General features: G+C 43.7%; 1 protein-coding gene across 3 annotated transcripts in view; it reads right to left on the bottom strand.

Annotated features, from left to right (window-relative positions):
* LSAMP (limbic system associated membrane protein) overlaps positions 1-21,897 on the bottom strand; it is a 520,650-nt gene that overhangs the window by 267,790 nt on the left and 230,963 nt on the right. For all 3 annotated transcript variants that reach the window (XM_072138917.1, XM_072138918.1, XM_072138919.1), the window contains exon 2: positions 8,249-8,481. In XM_072138917.1, the coding sequence (XP_071995018.1) occupies positions 8,249-8,481 (233 nt within the window). The remainder of the gene's footprint in view (positions 1-8,248; positions 8,482-21,897) is intronic.

Here is a 21,897-nt window from a genome sequence, read left to right as displayed (position 1 = left end):
ACCAGAGTTAAGGGGACCCTGAAGTGGGGGTACCAGAGTGGAAGAGAAGCAGAAGAGGGGGTACCAGATTGGAGCGGAATCAGGAGTGGCGGTAGAGTGGATGGGGAGGAGTGGGAGTACCCAAGTGGAGGCGAAGCAGCAGCAGGGGTACCAGAATGCAGAGGGCACAGGACTGAGGGTACCAGAGGGAAGGGGGCCAGGTGTGGGAGTAGCAGAATAGAGGTTGAGTAGGTGCAGGGTATCAGAGTGGAGGAAAGCCAGAAGTGGCGGTACCAGAATAGAGGGGATGTAGGAGTGGGGGTACAAGAGTGGAGGGGGACCAGAAGTAGGGGTATCAGCGTGTAGGGGGACCAGAGTGGAGGGGGACCAGAAGTTGGGGTACCAGATTGGAGGGGAAGCAGGAGAGGGGTACCAGAATGGAGGAGAAGTAGCAGCAGGGGTACAAGAGTGGAGGGCGGAGCAGGAGTGAGGGGACCAGAGTGGAGGGGGAGCACATAGCTATGGGACAAGACACAAGAAGGAGCAGCCTAATGTCAGGTTAGACCCCACTGTATAATAAAACCAAATTTAATAATAGAACCAAATTTAGCCAATAATGTGAAGTCTTACTGAAGGCCGGTGGTGGTGGTGGGGGGGCATTTTTAGGGGGTGAGGGGTGAGAACAGATAACTGGTTACATACAGAAAGAAATCTTTAAAATTACATTTAACGCAACAGAAGGCATAAAAAAGTAAAGGTTTTCCGCAACAATGTATTTAACCAGTTACTTGTCAAGTTTAATGAGACAAGTAAATGAGGCAAATCCCATAAGGTCCCGACAAACCCGATAACTCGGTGAGATCCTCTCCGGCGCCGCTCCTCCGCCCGCCGCCTCCCACATCATTAAGAATATTCCCTGTGTCTGATCTCCTCGCCCTCACAAACATGAAACACAAGCGATTTCTGCAGCAGAATGTGAGGAAGATGACGGGGGCCGCGCACGGGGGCCACAGAGCAGGTAGGTGCGCACTTTAATTAGGCCGGAGGGCTCCACTTTTATGTGAGAAGTAATGAAAATGGGCTGATCTGAAGGTTTCTGGGGAAAATAATTACCAGGCTTTTTTATTATTATTATTTCATGGAAGCTTAAGTAAAGTTCTCATATCCAGAAGGTTTTTTTCCTTTTTTTTTCTCCGGTATTAAATTAATTGAATGGCAGCAGATTTAATAATCTGAGATGTGTCTGATGTGGGATGAATCACACAGGTGGCGGAGGAATTTGGCTCTGCTAGTGATCTTCTCTCTCTCAGCTTCATATGCAGATACAAGGATGGCCTCCACGTCCTGGGTCATGTGGCTGGATCCCCGGCCATGCTAGCTGTAGTGGGAATCATCTCCCACCACCATCATCATCATCATCATCGTGGCCTTGTCCATTGGATTGTCCATTGGATCGCACATAAAAGCAAATGCTGATTCCTTAGGGCATCTACGTCCCAAATAGTGTGCCACCGTGTTGGTTCTGGTTGAGAAAGAAGACATTGGCCTGGGTCATCTCCCATCACCAGTCAGGTTTGGGTCTACAACAGACAACCAGGATTATAAAATAGCTACAAATAAACCACTGGCATCATCTGGTACCAAAAAATCCTCTGGTATCACCATCTAGTTAAAGGTAAACCATGAACATCTACATCTGGCCACAAGAAGACTGACTTGGTCGTTGTAAGTAGACAACACAACTTGGCCAGAAGGAAAATCTCCTGGCCACAGATAGACCACTGACATCTTACCACGTCTGAAGTATAGACCACAGACAGCATAACCTGGTCCAAAGTAGACCATTGACACCTTGCCTGGCCTATAGTAAGGAACATTAACATCACCACCTCGTCCAAAGTAGACCATTGACTGGATGGCCTATAGTAGGGAACATTAACATCACCACCTGGTCCAAAGTAGACCATTTACTGGATGGCCTATAGTAGGGAACATTAACATCACCACCTGGTCCAAAGTAGACCATTGACTGGATGGCCTATAGTAAGGATCACTGACATCACCACCTGGTCCAAAGTAGACCATTAAAATCTCACCTGGTGTATAATATAAATGACTGGGTCTGATTTATAGACCACTGGCATCTCACCTGGTATAAAATAAAGACCACAGACGTCACCACCTCGTGAAAAGTAGACAGAGCCATTATATTTTCACCTGTGTGAAGACCAGACCACTGGTCTGAAGTTGACCACAGACATCAGCACCTCCTGGCCGGAAGTTGATCATCGACATAGTCAGAGTCATTGATATTACTACACTGGATATAAGTAAAACTGAGATGACCATCCTAGCCACAAAAACGATCATTAGTAGGACACAAGTAGACCATCAAATGCGTAAATAGACCACCCAATGGAGTAGACACTTGGTTCCTTCACAAAGGAGAACGTGAACCTCATTGAGTGAGGTGTAATGAGGCCGCTGAGCTTTGGCCTGAGCCTGTGGTCCTGGATCAACTCCCTTATTTAACCTGCCTTCAATGGAATGAATCAGAACGCCGGTCTCCCCCTCCACCTCCTCCCCCGTCACCACAGATGACTTTTCAATCTACATTGTTCTTTGGTAATCACAGGCGGCGGCTCAGTCGCGGCTCTTATGAATCCATCTCAGGCCTTGAAATATGACCGAGCGCCACTGAGTTACCTTGAAATAATAATGATCATAATTCATTCTCTTACGGAGGTGCCAGTGAACTCAATTCTGTGCCGGGGAACTTCAAGGCCCCGGTGAGAGGAGGTGCTCGGCCAAATTGTGCTATTCTTAAAGAAAAATAAAAATCTATTGCTTGTTCTTCTCCTGTCGGTGAAATTTCTGATGCAATTTACTCTACAAATAAGGAATGAAAATAACAAGTGACTTGGAGGGTTCATAGTTTTCGTCTTCTTCTGAAGGTTTATAGGTTGGACTTGATGGACCTGTGTCTGTATCCAACCTCATCTACTACAGTGAGGCTATGAAGTATCTGAGTATAGACTACTATTCACGTGAGGAGTAGGGATGAGTGTACCCATTCACGTACTGAACCTGAAAGCTCAACCCCACCACCAACACCCATGGGTTACTACTCAAGTGATCCTGGCAAAGAGTAAGATCCTAGAGTTAACGGCTTTGCCGGTAGGGTAGAGGTGAACACTGGACTTGAACTTCTGGCTGAAGTCCAGGTTTGCGTTGAGAGACCCAAACCCGCCATGTCAGCACATCTCTAGTCAGGAGGCTTCTGGATCCATGAGTGGGTCATTGGATGATGTTCTACAAACATGGCAGAAATTAATTTGTTCTTTAAATGGACTCAACGGACTGGATGTACACAATGACAACCCACCCAAACGATGTGGAAATTTGACCGTAGAGAAAAATACTGTTGAGCTCTATATCAGAACTTCAGACCCCTTTTATGGGGGTCTTGTTCTCCTACTAACTCTGTGTTGGGAAAGGAGAACCCATAAACACAAAAATAACTACACTTTGTTTCTCCAAGACCCCATCAGAGGAGGCTTTGACCCTACCAAGACCCCACCAGAGGAGGCTTTGACCCTTACCAAGACCCCACCAGAGGAGGCTTTGACCCTTACCAAGACCCCACCAGAGGAGGCTTTGACACTACCAAGGACCCACCAGAGGAGGCTTTGACCCTTACCAAGACCCCACCGGAGGAGGCTTTGACCCCTTACCAAAACCCCACCAGATGAGGCTTTGACCCTTACCAAGACCCCACCAGAGGAGGCTTTGACACTTACCAAGACCCCATCAGAGGAGGCATTGACCCTCAAGCAACTGAAAAAATTACTTGGGGCCATGGAGATTGAGGTTCCAAAGAATGGTGTCCTAAAGAAACCAATACAGAGCCCAACAGACTCCCCAGACAAATGTTTTTGAGTCTCAAATCCACACCTATACTCAGGGAATCCCTTATACTTATGATCCACCTCTCTGGACCCTAATAGGGCATCAGCTGCCGGAGGAGATACTAAAGCCTCTAAATTGGTCTAAATTGCCCTCTAATTGGATTCAGTTAACGACACCAGTCCTCCAGAGCTCCAGAGTCCATGGATCAGCCCATACAAGACAAACCCCTGCATGATACATTTCCAAAATTACATAAAATACTTTAAATAAAATTTAGACTAAATATAACTTTTTGTTACTCATTTTATACTATAATCTTCTGCTTTTATTGCAGCTATTATTTACCTTTTATGTGTTGAAGGTCTGAAGACACATAGAAGTTCAGGTCCTGTCAAGATAATGGACCGAGGGCATTGCCCCGACCATCAACTAGACCTGACAAGTCTCCCATTGTGTCCACCAGGCCAGGCCCAATTAGAGAGCCCACCCAGGACACTATTGGCTAATTTGAAGATTGATGTGACATCACTGGGGCTCACATGTTCCTCTGGTCATATTTCATCCCCTAATTGAAGGGCACCAGGTTGTAGGTTGTATATTACTGACATATGGACGCGTTTATACCGTCCTCGTTGACTCTTCGATGAATCTATACATCAAGTCAACATCATTATTGCCTTAATGGATGCATTTTGTGAAATAATGGACATCTCCCAGGCAGAATAATCCCAATTATTTACATTTATTCCCAGATACATATCATGCCCTTGGGATTTGATTCTACCTCCAATATCAAAATTGTTCTACTATTTTGGTGTATACATTTCTTTTCGGTTCTCTTTTAGTTACAGATTGTATTTAAGCTCTGTTTAGCTACTTAACAGCGCACCGTGTGGTCTGGAGTGGTACTGCAAGCATTCATTCATTTTAAAGTACTTAGATAGAAAAAAAGATCGAAAAAGCAAATTAAATATGGACTTGCTATCTTTGAGCTGTGTTTAGTTTCAGTGAACGTGAGAACGTTTTGACTTATTTCTTGGGGGGGGGTATCTATTAATTTTTTTGTAGAGTGGCTGCATATGCATGTTATGTTCTCTGACTAACAATAACCATTCTGGGGCTCTTTAAAGAGGATCTACCACCAAGATGAAGGATTATATGCAAATGAGCCTCAGGTGCTCCAGGTTCCATAGGTTATTTAACAGCACTCCACCTGGTTAGGGGTGGTATTGCAAGTGTTTAGTACTTTTCTGGTATCTTTAAGGATTTTGAAACATGACAGATCCTACATGTCAATTGGGTACAGAAGTAATCTGAATTTTGTGACCCCTTATACTAGGAAAGCATCACGAGGTGTAAATTTATCTTGATGGGCATCCAAATCATCCATAGTGATACATGATAGAGTGAACTCACTTGGTTCTTCCCATTTTTTGTGAATGAGACTATGAACATGTTTGGATTCCATCCTAATTTGCTTTTAAGAAGTGCTGAATTCTTTAATAGCGCTCCATGTGGTTAGGGGTGGTATTGCAAGAAATGAACCTTATCCATCCAATGATTGGATAAAACTAAAAGTTCAACAAGATGGAAATCCGTGTGAACCCCTTTCCTATGCAGAGAGACCAAACCTTCTTGTCCTGTATTCCAGTCAAGATCAGACACACGGGATCTAATAAAATGGTCGTAAAAACCAAAAAAGAGAAATCAACCCCTCGAAGGCAAAAACTTGTAATTTTTTGATGAGTTATCATAAAAAATTCATATTACAAGACCTAAAAACAGCGAAACAGCGGTCCAGGCGGATAATGTGACATTTCAAGCCTTCCCCTGAGATATGATAAATGAGATTGTCGTATTCACGGAGTCACATTCCATTAAGGTACAATTTAGGGTAAAACTGAATTTTTCTCCATGCGGTTAAACAATTATTCTAGACATAATGATAAGGCCGGGGCCGGCCAGAAACTTTCCACGGAAAAGTCTCTTTGTTCGTTTCTCGCCCATTAATAATTAATGCTGAATCAGCAGATTACATTTTAGGTTAGATTAAATTTCATTTCAATTTGATTGGAGCCGAGGTCGAAATCATTGGGGTTTTATTACAGAAGCTAAGGGGGAAAACCAAAAAAAATTCCAAAAAAATTAATGTTTTAAGTTATATAATATAAACACAGGAGCGGCCGTGATCAATCTCGATTGAAATGTGATACATTGTGACGATAACTGGGGATGAATGCCAGTGTAACACCCTTATGGACAGCTCACTATGTCATGACCCCCAAATCTCCACATCCCAACCTGTTCCACTGCTTTAAAGGGAACCTTCTACCACCTTATGCATGTGGAAATGGACATACCGATGCTGTAGGGACATCTACACAGATTCAGGGGCACTTAGAATTTTCGTTCTAGCTCTCACAGTTGCTCAGATATTAGTCCTAGTATCTGACCATTATAGTCCTCTCCACTGTCAGAGAGGAGGAGCTACAAGTGGGCAGGTGTTCTGCTAATCCTCTCTAAGAAGTAGGAGGTTATTATAACACATGCCCCTTCCACTGCTCCAGCTCTTCCTCGCTGTCCCAGTATCTGACCAATATAATCCTCTCCACTGTCAGAGAGGAGGAGCTACAAGTGGCCAGGTGTTATGCTAATCCTCTCTGAAAAGTAGAAGATTATCATAACACATGCCCCTTCCTCTGCTGCAGGTCCTCCTCTCTGTCCCAGTATCTGACCATTGTAATCCTCTCCACTGTCAGAGAGGAGGAGCTAAAAGTGGGCAGGTGTTATGCTAATCCTCTCTGAGAAGTAGAAGATTTACATAACACATGCCCCTTTCTCTGCTCCAGCTCCTCCTCTCTGTTCCAGTATCTGACCATTGTAATCCTCTCCACTGTCAGAGAGGAGGAGCTACAAGTGGGCAGGTGTTATGCTATTCCTCTCTGAGAAGTAGGAGGTTATTATAACACATGCCCTTCCTCTACTCCAGCTCTTCCTCTCTGTCCCAGTATCTGACCATTATAATCCTCTCCACTGTCAAATATCCCAGTAACTGTGGGTGCTAGAAAGAAATATCAAAGAGCCCCCGAATCTGTGCAGCCGCCCCTACAGAATGATTTTCATCTCCACGTGTGTGAGGTGGTGGAAGGTGTTTAACAACAAACACCATGAAGAACGTAAGTGGTTAGTAACGGGGCTCGGTCCCAGGCTATGGAGGGTCATGGGCCAGGGCCAGGCTTATGGAGACCATGGGCACCATGTTTGTCATTCCCTTGGCAAACAATTCTACAGCTTAGTTGTCTAGGTCATCATAGACCCCTAAAAATTTGAGAGTGCCCACGTTTAGCTAGGATCTGAAGATGGCCCTAGATCTAGACTATTTTGGGTTTTCTTCTTTCCGTAAACATGGATGGGGAGCAAATAACAAAAAACTGCATAGAAATGTCCAGTACGAGGGGCACTGCTGGACAGGCACGTGGTTAACTCTGGGTCAATTACAATTTTGGTCCTTATAGAGATCTAACTTTGATGATTCCATCTTGGCCATATTGGGTGAAACTGAAGATGGTGGTGGTGGAATATTTTAGGAATACCTATCCACATATGGTCCATGTTTCTTGTTTCTTCTGCTATGGGTTCAGATCAAAGGTGATGACCTCTCCTGTGACCACACTGGCCAATCAATAGCTCAGCAGTCACATGTGCAAGAAAGAGCAGGTCACTGCCGATACCAGTGATTGGTAGGAGCCATCAATGGAGCTTCTCCACATCTGACACAGCTGAGACCAGAATCAGAGGGAAAGGGAGTTTTGCCGATGGAACAGGTCGCCTGAGGTGCTTGATCATCTCTATTTTTACTTTACTGCCCCCAGGCATTTTCACATTAGCCCCAAAGCCACCCCTTTAAGAAGCCCAACCACAATAACCTAGAGTTGGTTAACATGGACCTTTTCAAGCACAACAACATCTCCTCAAAAGAAATGTCACAACGGACAATCATTGAAGACACCTGGTCATTCACCACAATATGGGAAAAACGTTGGCGTTTTTGGACATTTTCAACCAATAGTCAGGCCAAAGATCTTTCCATTGAAGAATATTCCCAGAATTATTTGCTTGATTTAATTGAAAATGATTTTTGGGGCATCAATAGTGGAGCATGACTGTTGCTCAAGATGGACTAAAATGTATAGGACTATCTCTACGATGTCAAATCTTCTTGGTTGACCATCAACCTACTTGGTTCTTGGTTGACCATCAATCTACTAGTTTCTAAAATGTGTAGCCCCCCCCTAGATATCTCCATCACAGATCAAATTATTCAACAGAAGATCAGAAGAACTGAGAAGTAGGTCCTTACCCTGGACAATCAGATAGACCTGGCTTGTCCTGGTGTGGAGTTGTGTCTGCACTGAGCAGGTGTAAGGTCCCTCATCGTTGACATCCACTTTCTGGATGCGGAGACTGTACTCGAGAACGCTTCTCCTGTCCAGTTCTACTCGGGGATCAAGTGACCATTTGTCCTGTCCAGCAAAAATGATGCCTGAGCGGTTCAACCATGCCACCTTGGAGCTCTTGTCTTCTATGAAACATCTGCAGAAGAAACAGAAGATATTGAGACAGGAGATCAATGGGTCATATACAATGTAATCCTGAAATAATATAGTAAGAACATTTATGAAGGCGATCATAGAGGGAAAGCATCATTCATGGTCAGGAGGAAAGGAACGTGTGTATTCCGTGGTGGACATAAAGATAGATAGATGGACAGATAGACAGACAGACAGAGACAGACAGCCAGATACAGAGAGACAGATACATAGATGTTTTGTAGAGAGATGTTGGATAGGTGGATATGTGATACATCAGGGGTGCGGTGATATAATTAGGTGACTCTTTACAGTAATGTCATTGATAACTCTTCCTCCGCTGCTGGAGAGTCGCATTCATACAATGCAGCAGACGATTATGTCTGTACATAACGCGGTGTAAATGATATACCGCCAGCAGCTGCGCGGCACAGACATCCTCCGCAGGACGCACTTATCTCGCTTCTCTCCCATTTCCCGCCATTAATGATCAGCACATAATTATATGTCGGCTGCAGTGACTGGACTGTATAGGACGCCCTATTATTACAGGGGGAGGGGGGGGGGAGGGCTCCTCTGGGCCACTACATATTCACTTTGTGTATAATAAAGTCACATTAAAGGGATTTGCTTTGATTTTTCGAACAGCAAATTGACATCATGTTTACTTGTCCGTATAGTGGATTTCAGTGACATCGGAAGAGAAGATATCGGTAACATGATGTGACATCACATGTGGGTGTTTTGTCGCTATGACATCATAAGAGAGTTTCAGGCAGTTAAGCTGTTGTGACATCACTAAAAAGCAGAAGAACTTCTATGACATAAAAAAGTTGGTTTCTTTAAGAAAACTTCAGTGACGTCACAACCAGCCCAGACCCGAACTCATCCACATCTCACTGGTGTCCGGATACAGAGATCTGGGATTTTCTGCATGGTCATAGATAAGGAGGGGCGGAAGGAGGTGCCTGTGGTTGTGCCGCCCCTTTATGTGATTGGAAGGAGGTGCCTGTGGTTGTGCCGCCCCTTTATGTGATTGGAAGGAGGTACCTGTGGTTGTGCTGCTCCTTTATGTGATTGGTAGGAGGTGCCTGTGGTTGTGCCGCCCCTTCATGTGATTGGTAGGAGGTGCCTGTGGTTGTGCCGCCCCTTCATGTGATTGGTAGGAGGTGCCTGTGGTTGTGCCGCCCCTTCATGTGATTGGTAGGAGGTGCCTGTGGTTGTGCCGCCCCTTCATGTGATTGGTAGGAGGTGCCTGTGGTTGTGCCACCCCTTCCTGTGATTGGAAGGAGGTGCCTGTGGTTGTGCGCCCCTTCCTGTGATTGCAAGGAGGTGCCTGTGGTTGTGCCACCCCTTCCTGTGATTGCAAGGAGGTGCCTGTGGTTGTGCCGCCCCCTTCCTGTCATTGCAAGGAGGTGCTTGTGGTTGTGCCGCCCCTTCCTGTGATTGGAAGGAGGTGCTTGTGGTTGTGCCGCCCCTTCCTGTGATTGGAAGGAGGTGGCTGTGGTTGTGCCGCCCATTCCTGTGATTGGAAGGAGGTGCCTGTGGTTGTGCCGCCCATTCCTGTGATTGGAAGGAGGTGCCTGTGGTTGTGCCGCCCCTTCCTGTGATTGGAAGGAGGTGCCTGTGGTTGTGCCGCCCATTCCTGTGATTGGAAGGAGGTGCCTGTGGTTGTGCCGCCCCTTCCTGTGATCGGAAGGAGGTGGCTGTGGTTGTGCTGCCCATTCTTGTGATTGGAAGGAGGTGGCTGTGGTTGTGCCGCCCATTCCTGTGATTGGAAGGAGGTGCCTGTGGTTGTGCCACCACTTCCTGGGATTGGAAGGAGGTGCCTGTGGTTAAGCCGCCCCTTCCTGTGATCGGAAGGAGGTGGCTGTGGTTGTGCTGCCCATTCTTGTGATTGGAAGGAGGTGGCTGTGGTTGTGCCGCCCATTCCTGTGATTGGAAGGAGGTGCCTGTGGTTGTGCCACCACTTCCTGTGATTGGAAGGAGGAGCCTGTGGTTGGGCCTCAGGTGTTTCTACTGGACGTGTCCTCTGTGACTCCCCCCATGTATCCCCTGTTCCCCTGTCCTCCATAGAATGTATCTGTATCTATGTAACTACACTGAGAGATTTTAATTCATTCTACACAGACTGCAGAATTGCTCAATCGCCCTCTTTACTAGTGAATTGGACATCATTAGGGTCTGAAGGACACGGTCAAGGTCACGGCCTTTCCCCTCCCATCCGTTGCACTTTTCCCCTCACAATGATAAATAAGTGAAGAAGGCGACTTGCTCCTTCCTATAAGAGACGATGGGGAGAAGCTCGTTACTTTAATTACGCCGGCGGATTGTAGTGTGGAGCAGACGAGACACTGACAGATCGGCCATGAGGAAGCCATAAATCACGCCCCCCCCCCCCCATCGCTGGGTTTTTCTTTTGCTTGACTTGCTCCCGTCCCCCCGTGTTGTTCTCGTTGGATGCGGCCATTGTCTGGATTCATTCCGCGGCTGTTTTGCGCTTGTAATATTTTATGTAGAGTCTATCTGATGTCCCCGCCGCCTTTCCATCACTCGCGCTCGTCTTGTTAATTCTGGGGAAAGTGAAGCCCGAGCGCGGCGCCTTCTATAGATAATATCCGCATCAATATTTCTGCTACTCGAGCAGAGCTGCGCCGCCAGAGAAATAATTGTTATCTTTTCAGTAAACTCAGCAGCGAGAAATGTGAAAAAAATTTAGTGTATGGGGGGGGGGCATCGTGTAGGTATAGAAAAGCAAATCACTGTACAATACAGAAGGAACCAGGGCCGGATCAGGAGGGTCTACTCGGGGTCTCCACCTTATCTTTGGGAACTTCACCCCTACCATCTTCTTGGATATATTGGATCATCATTATGGAACCCACATGTTCCTGAGAGTTGGGTGTCCCATGGTCAGATGTATATACATTACCTCTACATTTGGGAGCCCATGTGTTACCTTTGGGACCAAGATCTACCATGATCCCCCATTACAGCTACACTGTGACTCTTTAACCTTCTTGGCTCACTGGAATGGGGCAAGTTGTGTAGAGTGTAGGTCAGCTATATATCCCCCAACAACTGTTGGGGTCCTCATCTTATCTATGGGGTAAGACTCCACCAAAATCCTGTATTGTAACTATTAGGACCTCCATTCCCATCATGATATACACTCGCTCTAGTAGGTGTTCACTGGAGACCTCTTCTTGGATTGGATTGTCATTATGGGTCCCAATGGGTGTTTGTTTCAACCCAAGGACATACTCTACTGTTGGTTCTAGGCAGGAATGTACAAGCTGGTGGCTCTACATACTAATGTACAAGTGGGCGGTTCTATGCAGGAATGTTTAAGTGGGTGGCTCTACATACTGATGTACAAGTGGGTGGTTCTAGGCAAGAATGTACAAGTGGGTGGTTCTAGGCAAGAATGTACAAGTGGGTGGTTCTAGGCAAGAATGTACATGTGGGTGGTTCTATGTACTAATGTACAAGTGGGTGGTTCTATGCAGGAATGTAAAAGTGGGTGGTTGTAGGTACTATTGTACAAGTGGGCGGTCATGATCCTAAGCATCCATACTTTATGCAGTCTGAGTAATATCATGCTTATTTCCCTGCCTAGCACCACCCACTTGACCGTAGAAAGCATAACCTACATAATGAATGCAGTGATTATTTATAAATGCAGAACGAGTTAGAAAAAGGATCTAAAATGCAGAATCAGTGGAGCAGAGACAGTAAGCAGGTGAACACAGATGGAAATGTCAGAGTTTGGTAAGTCTTCCTTAAAGGGGAAGTCTCATGCCCCCCCCCTACCCCCCTCCTGATGGGGCAGAGTCCAGCATCGGACAACTGAGATAAAAAAGAGGGAATGTCATCTCCTCCAAGCACAAAGCGAAGGTCAACAATGTAACATCCTACGGGCCCCACATTCTCTCCATTCAGCCCTGTGTTGCCTCTAACAGGCCCCAACCTTGTAATTTTGGATCATAGTCATGCTCTGAGGTCACACGGACCCCCATCCATGGCTGTGCTTCTATGGTCCATGGAGATGTAATTCCCCTTTAATTCTTCACTTTCTATTCCTCTGCAGTGGATACCGGGGTCTCCTTTTGGAAATGTCACCAAGAAAAGAAAGTTTGGAGCCGATGGGGCGCGAAATACTCACAATAAGCATTAAACAGCGGAAAAACTCAACAACTGGACCGACTGCCTATGGTTTCCATGGAGACCAGACCTTAAAAACATTAAAATTTTGTAAAATTGTTGATGATGGAGCCGCCTGCCCTGTCCTGGATGACCCTTTAACACAACAGAATTTCTGATCTCCGGTGCAAAGAGGAGCAGAGTTGGTGAATTCACATTGTCCCCTTTAAGTGGGCGACTTGGTCCACTCCTAAATAATCGTACATCAAAATTACATTAATCGCAAGTCAAGAGTTTGGGATAAGTCATCTACATTGTGCAATGTGTGGGCCCCACAAAGCTCAGTCGGATGTACAAGGTCCAGGCACCGGCGCTCCAGGGCTCATCCACAGGACCTGGGATATAAACTGAACCTACTGTGCAGAGATGTGCGCCAGGGGGCCTCTAGACATTACTTTGCCTGGGGCCCCACAAATGTCCCCTAGTTTGGGGAAAGGGCCAAAGGTCAGAGGTTAGATCACCGGGAAAACAGCAGAGAATAGGAAATGGTAGCAAAGAGCATCTCTCTGGTGAGGAAGACAATCCATTGATTAAAGAGTGTAATACTCCATTTCCCCTCTAGGGGCGCTGCACTTGGAGGACACTGATTGGTCACTCAGATCTTGCACACGGTTACCATTGTATCATGTAGAATCCCTTTAATGATGTCTTTGAGCTGTGGTGTCGTTTCAGTGTCACATTATAACTTTCTCCACTGACCGCTCCCTGATTTTCCCATTTTCCGCTTGTCCTTGTCCTACTTTGCTTTTGGGTTTTGCTTTTGTTGAGCAGAATTTAGCCTGATTTGCATATTCATGAGCTCATTAAGGGGATGTGTACTGAGTGATGGAGGAGCGGAGCTGTGATGTGGGATGACAGAGCTGCGGCCGGATCAGCGCGGACTAATGGGACCAGACGGGACCAGGGGGACCCGGGCTCATCGCAGGGTAATGGGGTGAAAAGCAAACTTAGAGAAATGTTAAGAGAAACGCAATAAGAACGTTCCAAAAATCCTCAGGAGCCGACAACTAAACAGCAAGGGGCTACAACATTGCAACGAAACCCCAGCTCCATCTGCTTCTACCCAAACAGCTGCTGTGTCGTTACAATGTATTAGTGCTGCAGTATATTCCAGTTTTAAATTCAAGCCTTGTACACCCCGCATTATGCATTTTATGGTCCTGTTTTTCTGGCTGCAAAATCGGGGCAGTGCATCACCCGTATGTAACCCACATACCACCGTAACCGAGCCGTATCCACAAAAGAATAGCGTGGGGTGGCAACAACGTGACCTGGTCTTTTGTGCATAAAAAACGCAAAAAACACCTGAATACGGTGAATATTACCTTATGTAGGTCGTAGACTTCTATGAGAGACTGTACCGCAAAAACGCCCAAAAATAGGACATTTTCTATTTTTTACATTGCAGTCTGCTGGCCGGTGCGCGGTGCGGTGAGAAATACGGAGTCCGGATACATGGACGTCTGCCTCATCCTGAGATAATCCTGGTACATGTGCCATAAAATACCCTGCAGATGGAAATCTTATGGGAAGTCCCCAATGGTATCTGCCACGGATACTGTAGATACATGATATCTAGGGCGGATACTGTAGATACATGATATCTAGGGCGGATACTGTAGATACATGATATCTAGCGCAGATACTGTACATACATGATATCTAGCGCGGATACTGTACATACATGATATCTAGGGCGGATACTGTAGATACATGATATCTAGCGCGGATACTGTACATACATGATATCTAGCGTGGATACTGTAGATACATGATATCTGCTGCAGATACTGTAGATACATGATATCTGCCACGGATACTGTAGATACATGATATCTAGCGTGGATACTGTAGATACATGATATCTAGCGCGGATACTGTAGATATATGATATCTAGCGTGTATACTGTAGATACATGATATTTAGCGCGGATACTGTAGATACATGATATCTGCCACGGGAACTGTAGATACATGATATCTAGCGCGGATACTGTAGATACATGATATCTGCCACGGATACTGTAGATACATGATATCTGCCACGGATACTGTAGATACATGATATCTAGCGCGGATACTGTAGATACATGATATCTGCCACGGATACTGTAGATACATGATATCTGCCACGGATACTGTAGATACATGATATCTGCCACGGGAACTGTAGATACATGATATCTGCCACGGATACTGTAGATACTACTAATATATGAAGAATGTAGTTGTCCTAGAGCCACCTGCACCCTAGAAGTCAATGTCCGACCTATAAAAGAGCCTAAGTCTGTTTCATGCCTTTATAGGTCAAACATTGTCATACCGCTCAGCTACCTACAGGCAGCACCAGAAAATCGGAAGTTTTATTTGCATATTTTTACCCATGATGCATTGCCAGCATCATCTCCCTAATGAACCCCCCCCCCCCCCCTCAAATGTGCAAGGTGACAGTGTCCCTAGATACATAGAGAGGGGTTGTAGTATTTTTGAGGACAAAATCAACAGAAGAAGGTCAAAAGACGAGAGAAGACAAGATACGGAGCGGCTGACAGCTCAGCTCTATCATTACACCTGTCTCCCATCTGACCCCAGTCTGAATATAGGACAACCTTGTAGCTGCAGCGGGGGGCTCCCGCATCCAGGAGCCTGAAACTGAGCTTTAATCTGTCGCCTGCTGCTCTGACATTACCAGGATCCAGGACGGGAAAGAAGAATATGAATTATGAACATCAACGTCTGCAGCTTCACATCATGCTTCCTGGTACAGAGAACCAAATCCTCGGCACGGATATAACATGACATACAAATAGTTACCATTAGGGGGAGCTCCAATAAAGAATTCTATGTATAAAGAGTTCTTGAGCTCCCCCTAGTGGTGGCTTTAGGATTATTGTTTTTCTATACTTGAGCAGAGGATTTGGAGCTCTGGAACCACGGAACAGAAGAATCATGTTGTGAAGAAGCGTTTGCATGTCATTCTAATGATAGAATTGCTGCGCTCATCCTGCACTTGCTAGTGTATGAGTAGAATTCTAGAACGACAGTGAATACTGACACACAATTGCAAGTCAGCGTATGGGAAGCTGAGTAACACGGGAAAGATGCAATGTATAAAGGCTCCGGGAATATACCTGCGCCGCACACTCCCCAGCGAGCGGCAGATAAAATGTAACAGACACGAGACGAGAACGAGATCAGGAACATCAAATGCCCCAAACATAAAGAAACAGATTAGAAATGCAAAGAGAAAAATTTAAAAGTGACAGCGAGAGTGACACGCACACATGCTAAAGGCAACTTCAAAGATGTCCTCCTTGATGCTACAAACGCAGAAGATCAGTGGCGAGAAGAGACGTGCGCAGGATGCACCAAGAACGGAACAAGATCACAGGAAGGAGCCCGGACCTCAGTCTGTTTACTACAGCCAGGCTTAAAGGGGCAGCACAGATTGGACTGAAATGACCCCCTACTCACCAGCCACAGCAGCCATGAAAGCTTATTAAAGATCCGTATATATTAATTAACAGTCTTTTATAAAAACAGAATATACATCAAGAATTACATCATGATTAAATGTATAAAGCCAAACCTAGAGATAGCTCAGGAGATTACTACATACTGCATATACACCACCACTAGGGGGAGCTCAGGAGATTACTACATACTGCATATACAGCCACCACTAGAGGGAGCTCAGGAGATTACTACATACTGCATATACAGCCACCACTAGGGGGAGCTCAGGAGATTACTACATACTGCATATACACCACCACTAGGGGGAGCTCAGGAGATTACTACATACTGTATATACAGCCACCACTAGTAGGAGCTCAGGGGATTACTACATACTGTATATACAGCCACCACTAGGAGGAGCTCAGGAGATTACTACATACTGTATATACAGCTACCACTAGAGGAGCTCAGGAGATTACTACATACTGCATATACAGCCACCACTAGGGGGAGCTCAGGGGATTACTACATACTGCATATACAGCCACCACTAGGAGGAGCTCAGGAGATTACTACATACTGTATATACAGCCACCACTAGTAGGAGCTCAGGGGATTACTACATACTGTATATACAGCTACCACTAGAGGAGCTCAGGAGATTACTACATACTGCATATACAGCCACCACTAGGGGGAGCTCAGGGGATTACTACATACTGCATATACAGCCACCACTAGGAGGAGCTCAGGAGATTACTACATACTGTATATACAGCCACCACTAGGGGGAGCTCAGGAGATTACTACATACTGTATATACAGCCACCACCAGGAGGAGCTCAGGAGATTACTACATACTGTATATACAGCCACCACTAGGAGGAGCTCAGGAGATTGCTACATACTGTATATACACCACCACTAGGAGGAGCTCGGGAGATTACTACATACTGTATATACAGCCACCACTAGGAGGAGCACAGGAGATTACTCCATACTGTATATACAGCCACCACTAGGAGGAGCTCAGGAGATTACTACATACTGTATATACAACACCACTAGGGGGAGCTCAGGAGATTACTACATACTGTATATACAGCCACCACTAGGGGGAGCTCAGGAGATTATTACATACTGTATATACAGCCACCACTAGGGGGAGCTCAGGAGATCACTATATACTGTATATACAGCCACCACTAGGGCGAAGCTCAGGAGATCACTATATACTGTATATACAGCCACCACTAGAAGGAACTCAGGAGATTACTACATACTGCATATACAGCCACCACTAGGAGGAGCTCAGGAGATTACTACATACTGCATATACAGCCACTACTAGGAGGAGCTCAGGAGATTACTATATACTGTATATACAGCCACCACTAGGAGGAGCTCAGGAGATTACTACATACTGTATATACAGCCACCACTAGGAGGAGCTCAGGAGATCACTATATACTGTATATACAGCCACCACTAGGGCGGAGCTCAGGAGATCACTATATACTGTATATACAGCCACCACTAGAAGGAACTCAGGAGATTACTACATACTGCATATACAGCCACCACTAGGAGGAGCTCAGGAGATTACTACATACTGCATATACAGCCACCACTAGGGAGAGCTCAGGAGATTACTACATACTGTATATACAGCCACCACTAGGAGGAGCTCAGGAGATTATTACATACTGCATATACAGCCACCACTAGGAGGAGCTCAGGAGATTACTACATACTGTATATACAGCCACCACTAGGAAGAGCTCAGAAGATTACTACATACTGTATATACAGCCAACACTAGGGAGAGCTCAGGAGATTACTACATACTGTATATACAGCCACCACTAGGAGATTGCTACATACTGTATATACAGCCACCACTAGGAGAAGCTCAAGAGATCACTAATTACTGTATATACAGCCACCACTAGGTGGAGCTCAGGAGATTACTACATACTGTACATACAGTCACCACTATACTTGAATAGAACTATTATCAAAGCAATACAAAAATATACAGTGTCTGGTTACTGTGCCCTGATGCTGCCATTTGTAGTTGGGATAGATAATAAGTAACACTGAGCAGGAATGTGTTGATCATCCCCCCATTATTTACAAATATTTTGTTGAATTTGTCCTGGCCCCAATTTTTGGAATTGGCTATGTATTCTACACAAAGACAACTTTCTAAGGTAAACTTTGAACAAAGTATCAGGAAAATCCCAGGAGCCCGGATGAATGGACCATATGGTATCTCACAAACAGAGGGAATTTATGGTCCATTAAAGTTTGTGACTGCCACATGCCGGGGATTTTCACTACAAAATGTTTGTCAATCTATTTTGAATGCTGAGATCTGGTGCCAAGAAAGAAGCGCCAACTGGCATCAGGTACCAGGAGGAAAACTCTGAAAGAAGTCCATGAAGTAAGATTTACATATAAAACTAAGGCAGATTTTTGCACAGTAAATATTATTATATTGTAGATAGTAGGAAAATAATAAGGATATAATAAGTATAAAAACTACTATAATACTGCCCCCTGTGTACAAGAAAATAACTACTATAATACCGCCCCCTATGTACAAGAATATAACTACTATAATACTGCCCCCTATGTACAGGAATATAACTACTATAATACTGCCCCCTATGTACAAGAATATAACTACTATAATACTGCCCCCTATGTACAAGAATATAACTACTATAATACTGCCCCTATGTACAAGAATATAACTACTATAATACTGCCCCCTATGTACAAGAATATAACTACTATAATACTGCCCCCTATGTACAAGAATATAACTACTATAATACTGCCACCTATGTACAGGAATATAACTACTATAATACTGCCTCCTATGTACAAGAATATAACTACTATAATACTGCCCCCTATGTACAAGAATATAACTACTATAATACTGCCCCCTATGTACAAGAATATAACTACTATAATACTGCCCCCTATGTACAAGAATATAACTACTATAATACTGTCCCCTATGTACAAGAATATAACTACTATAATACTGCCCCTTATGTACAGGAATATAACTACTATAATACTGCCCCCTATGTACAGGAATATAACTACTATAATACTGCCCCTATGTATAGGAATATAACTACTATAATACTGCCCCCTATGTACAGGAATATAACTACTATAATACTGCCTCCTATGTACAAGAATATAACTACTATACTACTGCCCCCTATGTACAAGAATATAACTACCGTATATACTCGCGTATAAGCCGACCCAAGTATAAGCCGAGGCCCCTAATTTTACCACAAAAAACTGGTAAAAACTATATTTTGTTTACTCAAGTATAAGCCGAGTTTGGGTTTTCAGCACATATTTTTGTGCTGAAAAACTAGGCTTATACTCGAGTATATAATGTACTATAATACTGCCCCCTATGTACAAGAATATAACTACTATAATACTGCCCCCTATGTACAAGAATATAACTACTATAATACTGCCCCCTATGTACAGAAATATCTATTATAATACTGCCCCCTATGTATAAGAATATAACTACTATAATACTGCCCCATATGTACAAGAATATAACTACTATAATACTACCCCCTATGTACAAGAATATAACTACTATACTACTGCTCCCTATGTACAGGAATATAACTACTATAATACTGCCCCCTATGTACAGGAATATAACTACTATAATACTGCCCCCTATGTACAAGAATATAACTACTATAATACTGCCCCCTATGTACAGGAATATAACTACTATAATACTGCCCCCTATGTACAGGAATATAACTACTATAATACTGCCCCCTATGTACAAGAATATAACTACTATAATACTGCCCCCTATGTACAGGAATATAACTAGTATAATACTACCCCCTATGTACAGGAATATAACTACTATAATACTGCCTCCTATGTACAGGAATATAACTACTATAATACTGCCCCCTATGTACAAGAATATAACTACTATAATACTGCCCCTATATACAGGAATATAACTACTATAATACTGCCCCCTATGTACAAGAATATAACTACTATAATACTGCTCCCTATGTACAGGAATATAACTACTATAATACTGCCCCCTATGTACAAGAATATAACTACTATAATACTGCCCCCTATGTACAGGAATATAACTACTATAATACTGCCCCCTATGTACAAGAATATAACTACTATAATACTCCCCCTATGTACAAGAATATAACTACTATAATACTGCCCCCTATGTACAGGAATATAACTACTATAATACTGCCCCCTATGTACAAGAATATAACTACTATAATACTTCCCCTATGTACAAGAATATAACTACTATAATACTGCCCCCTATGTACAGGAATATAACTACTATAATACTGCCCCCTATGTACAAGAATATAACTACTATAATACTGCCCCCTATGTACAAGAATATAACTACTATAATACTGCCCCCTATGTACAAGAATATAACTACTATAATACTCCCCCTATGTACAAGAATATAACTACTATAATACTGCCCCCTATGTGCAGGAATATAACTACTATAATACTGCCCCCTATGTACAAGAATATAACTACTATAATACTGCCTCCTATGTACAAGAATATAACTCCTATAATACCGCCCCCTTATGTACAGGAGTATAACTACTATAATACTGCCCCTTATGTACAAGAATATAACTACTATAATACTGCTCCCTATGTACAGGAATATAACTACTATAATACTGCCCCCTATGTACAAGAATATAACTACTATAATACTGCCCACTATGTACAAGAATATAACTACTATAATACTGCTCCCTATGTACAGGAATATAACTACTATAATACTGCCCCCTATGTACAGGAATATAACTACTATAATACCACCCCCTATGTACAAGAATATAACTACTATAATACTGCTCCCTATGTACAGGAATATAACTACTATAATACTGCCCCCTATGTACAGGAATATAACTACTATAATACTGCCCCCTATGTACAAGAATATAACTACTATAATACTGCCCCCTATGTACAGGAATATAACTACTATTATACTGCCCCCTATGTACAAGAATATAACTACTATAATACTGCCCCCTATGTACAAGAATATAACTACTATAATACTGCCCCCTATATACAGGAATATAATTACTATAATACTGCCCCCTATTTACAGGAATATACCTACTATAATACTGCCCCCTATGTACAGGAATATAACTACTATAATACTGCCCCCTATGTACAGGAATATAACTACTATAATACTGCCCCCTATGTACAGGAATACAACTACTATAATACTGCCCCCTATGTACAAGAATATAACTACTATAATACTGCCCCCTATGTACAGGAATATAACTACTATAATACTGCCCCCTATGTACAAGAATGTAACTATTGTAATACTGCCCCCCTATGTACAGGAATATAACTACTATAATACTGCCCCTATGTACAAGAATATAACTACTATAATACTGCCCCCTGTGTACAGGAATATAACTACTATAATACTGCCCCCTATGTACAAGAATATAACTACTATAATACTGCCCCCTATGTACAGGAATATAACTACTATAATACTGCCCCTATGTACAAGAATATAACTACTATAATACTGCCCCCTATGTACAAGAATATAACTACTATAATACTGCCCCTATGTACAAGAATATAACTACTATAATACTGCCCCCTGTGTACAGGA

This window comes from Engystomops pustulosus, chromosome 2, assembly GCF_040894005.1.
Source record: "Engystomops pustulosus chromosome 2, aEngPut4.maternal, whole genome shotgun sequence".
Taxonomy (NCBI): Eukaryota; Metazoa; Chordata; class Amphibia; order Anura; family Leptodactylidae; genus Engystomops; species Engystomops pustulosus.
Note: the sequence above shows the minus strand (reverse complement) of the source record. Positions and strands in the feature narration are given on the sequence as shown.